Genomic DNA, 3,608 nt, shown 5'->3' with positions numbered 1-3,608 from the left:
ATTATTTATTATTTTTTAATAATAATTTATACAATATAATTGATATTAATTAAGCGATATTTAATTATTTATATGCGTATGGCGATTAAATTTTTAAAAGTTTTAACTTTTTTTTAATTTAATATCTTTTAAAATAAAATTAATGCTTTAATTAAGAAAATTGGGTATTTATTATATATAATCTTATATAAATTAAATTTATTAAATTTAATTATAATTTTATTAGTTTATACTATTATATTTAAATATTATATTATTGGTAGGTATATACGTAAATAGGAATAATAATAATAACAATAAAGTAATAGTAAATAAATTAATGGTATTAAAACTAGTATATTAAGATATTTAAAAAGGGAAGAATCTATTTAAGGCTAGTTAGGTATAGTATGTTTTTATATTCTAATAATAGTAAATACTTAATCTTTTTATTTAATAAAGTCGGGTATTTTATTTTTTCTTCCCTTATTTACGATAAAGGTACCTTATCATTAGTAAGGTACCTTTATATCAATATTATACAACCATCACTTACTCTATTTTCTTTTTGCAATTAATTAATTGCAAAATATAACTAAATAAATAAAACCTTAAAATTTATGCTAACGCATACTTATATTGGTCTAAATATATACCATTACGTATTTATGGTTTTACGCATCTATAATCGCACATACTTATAACGGTTAGAGGATAAAACTATAATAGTCCAAATCAAAAATTATCCCATAAATAAGGTCGCGCCAGCACATATCGTACCATCCCATTCCTAATATATCCCTCCTTACTTCCTACAATAGCCTGCGTCTAAATTGGTATCGGTAATCGGCCTTAATAACCCACTACTACGCTAGCTTAATATCGCTCCCAATTTCCCCGCGTTTCACCCACCCTTCCAAACGTAAATCAATCTGGTTATCCTCCACTAATATCCTCATAGCCTTATTTAGAAACGCCTTTATTATCGCATCCGCCGGATTACAACTACCATATATCCATCGGATATCATCAATTTCCCTGTTCTCGTACGACTACCTTAGGGCCATAAAATCGATCATCAATCTCTTCTCGTTGATACTACCTATTTGGACGAGGCATTAGTACAGCGAGAAAAAGTCCGTGCACAAAACGAAAGGGATTATCGGAAGGCTCAGTCGGCTTAGAATAGTATTGATAGTATTGTAGATAACGTAGCCCACATCGAAGCCCTACACCATTCCGTAAATCTCACTAGCAAATACGCTACACGTAACACGCTTGCACTTAATAAATAACCAATAGATAATATTGCCGGTAAGTCGTACTTCGTTATTATGGTCTATAGGTCTCTCGTTACCGAATACCACAATATAGCCGATCTAGGAGCTCATATCCTTATTGTTGGCGAATAAGCCGTCCACGAAGACGTACAGGCGCAGGTCTTGGGGGTCCAACTCCATATACCTGAGGCCTCGATCCTTATGGTTTACCTGCCATTTGATCCTCGCGTTAAGGGCTTTGGCTTCCTTTGGCCCAGGTTTCGTATGTTGCGCTGCCGTGGAGTAGTCGAAAGCTGCTTCGGGCTGGCAAATGGACGCAATGTAGGCACCTCTTGCACGTTGTTCTATGAATCTCTTAATCATGTCGAGTGCCTTCAGGTCCAGTTCTTCCAGCCTCTCCGCTTGTCCCTTCTGGATCAGTCGGGAATCCGCGCGCGATCGTCCACTGGATTAGATCAGCGACGTACTTTGTACCGGACATGTTAAAGACCTTAGCAGTAGTAGGAGGCGTATTACTTGCAACAAATAAGGCACTAATAATGAGCTTAACGATATTATCGGCATCGTTGGTTGCTTATAAAGTAGCGAGGCAAACTTGTATTAGCATTTTACATTTACCAATCAAAATGTCGCGATAAGATACTTTATCGGTTTGTTTAATAACCGAAAAACGGTTAATATTTTTTTTTTCAATTACGCTATAAATTAATTTATTAATAAACGCAAATAAAATTTTATAAGTAAATTTCTTTGTAATTTTACGATTTAGTATAGTAAATATTTTAATTTAAAGGCTTAAGTTATAAGGTATTTATATATAAAGATTTGTGATAGATTTAAAAAATTTTAAAAATAATAGAAAATAACTAATTTAGGTTATCTATATTTTCCTTTATTTTTAAAATTCTTTAAATCTATTATAAATCTTTATACGTAAATATCTTATAACTTAAGCCTTTAAATCAAAATATTTACTATATTAAACCGCAAAATTACAAAGAAATTCGCTTGTGAAATTCTATTTGCGTTTGTTGATAAATTAATTTATAACGTAGTCGAAAAAAAAGATACTAACCGTTTCCCAATTATTAAACAAATCAATAAAGTATCCTATCGCAATATCTTAACTAATAAACGTAAAATATTAATATAAATTTACCTCGCTATTTTATAAACAACCAATAATGCCAATAATATTGTTAAGCTTATTATTGGTGCCTTATTCGTTGCAAGTAATACGCTTTCTACTGCTGCTAGGGTCTCTAATATATCCGGTACAAAATATGTTGCTAATCTGATCCAGTAGGCGATCGCGCGCGGACTCTCGACTGATCCAGAAGACGGAGAGGACGTCCCCGAAGAGAAGGAAGGCGATAAGACAGAGGAGGGCGGGACCGCGACTGCTCCGAAGCCTGTATCCGTAGTCGACGATCTACCTAGAACGGACCTTCCTGAATGGATTACGGAAATTGACATGGATCTCAATGATCTCGCTTTTGCGATTAGCGTGAGTCCTGTCGAAATATGCGCCTATGTGGCAGTACTCGCTTATGCGATCGCGAAACAGCCACGAGCCGATAATATTGACGCGTTCAATCTTCGACGCCGCTCGGCGATACAGAGCGTAATCACCAGCGGATCACTCCAGATCTTTGTTGACGATTCGCCGTACCTATCCCTCGAGACGTTGACCAAAGTGCACAATGCTTTCAATCTCAATATTCTCGATCGCGCCATCGTACTCAATTCGATCGTTTTGCGTGATACTGCTCTCATCTCAGGAAAAACTAGGGCATTTTATATGATTTTCCGTCTTTGCGCCGGGACTTCTTTGAATCCGCTCATGCTCATCGTACGATATGCGCGAAAATATCCTCACTTCTACGATGCATTCCCGGAGTTGCAGACAGAGTATTATGCAGCGAACGACGCAGTGGTCAAATTCTACGAGGTTAACGAAAAAATTCGCATGTATATGAAGCTCATATTCGGGAACGCTTATATTCCGATCGACCGAAAGGATATAGAGAATTTACTTGGATGCGCGGTCTTCACTCTTGCCCAGACGGAAGCTACTCTGTCGAACTATAGCGGAGGTATGTTGAGCGCCAATCATCGACAACGACTAATCGATCTTCTTCAGGTGGCCGAGATTCAAGAAGAAGAAGTTCCCGAGGAAATGAACGAGACCACCAACGCGAACTAAGACACACCGGAACAGAGACGTACGAAAGAGGTAGATCGTATTATTAAATAAAAAAAAAAAAAAAAAAAAAAAAAAAAAAAAAAAAAAAAAACTGATCAGTGTTGGTAGGTACGTACGTAAAAATGGAAAAAAAAAAAAAAAAT

The 3,608-nt window shown here is 35.5% G+C and overlaps 2 protein-coding genes across 2 annotated transcripts; one reads left to right on the top strand and one right to left on the bottom strand.

Annotated features, from left to right (window-relative positions):
* Positions 1-1,187: 1,187 nt before the first annotated feature.
* On the bottom strand, positions 1,188-2,022 carry F4813DRAFT_368734 (uncharacterized protein). The gene is made up of 2 exons (XM_049244342.1): positions 1,750-2,022; positions 1,188-1,704 (listed from the first exon to the last, which is right to left on the bottom strand). Exons 1-2 carry the CDS (start codon positions 1,821-1,823, stop codon positions 1,359-1,361), a joined length of 420 nt encoding a protein of 139 aa, XP_049096832.1. The 5' UTR covers positions 1,824-2,022; the 3' UTR covers positions 1,188-1,358.
* Positions 2,023-2,341: 319 nt separating this feature from the next.
* F4813DRAFT_368731 (uncharacterized protein) lies at positions 2,342-3,552 on the top strand. The gene has a single exon (XM_049244341.1). It carries the CDS (start codon positions 2,734-2,736, stop codon positions 3,463-3,465), a length of 732 nt encoding a protein of 243 aa, XP_049096831.1. The 5' UTR covers positions 2,342-2,733; the 3' UTR covers positions 3,466-3,552.
* The last annotated feature ends 56 nt before the right edge of the window (positions 3,553-3,608 follow it).

This window comes from Daldinia decipiens, assembly GCF_022478715.1.
Source record: "Daldinia decipiens strain CBS 113046 unplaced genomic scaffold F4813scaffold_33, whole genome shotgun sequence".
In the NCBI taxonomy this organism is placed as follows: domain Eukaryota; kingdom Fungi; phylum Ascomycota; class Sordariomycetes; order Xylariales; family Hypoxylaceae; genus Daldinia; species Daldinia decipiens.
The sequence above is the reverse complement of the archived record's forward strand: the minus strand, read 5'-3'. Positions and strand labels throughout refer to the sequence as shown.

Bases quoted from the DNA above. Each gene is read 5' to 3' on its own strand.
- F4813DRAFT_368734 (XM_049244342.1), bottom strand. From the start codon at position 1,823: ATGCCGATAATATCGTTAAGCTCATTATTAGTGCCTTATTTGTTGCAA. The intron at 1,705-1,749 runs GTCTTTAACATG...GATCTAATCCAG, and splicing joins CGCCTCCTACTACTGCTAAG to TGGACGATCGCGCGCGGATT.
- F4813DRAFT_368731 (XM_049244341.1), top strand. From the start codon at position 2,734: ATGGATCTCAATGATCTCGCTTTTGCGATTAGCGTGAGTCCTGTCGAA.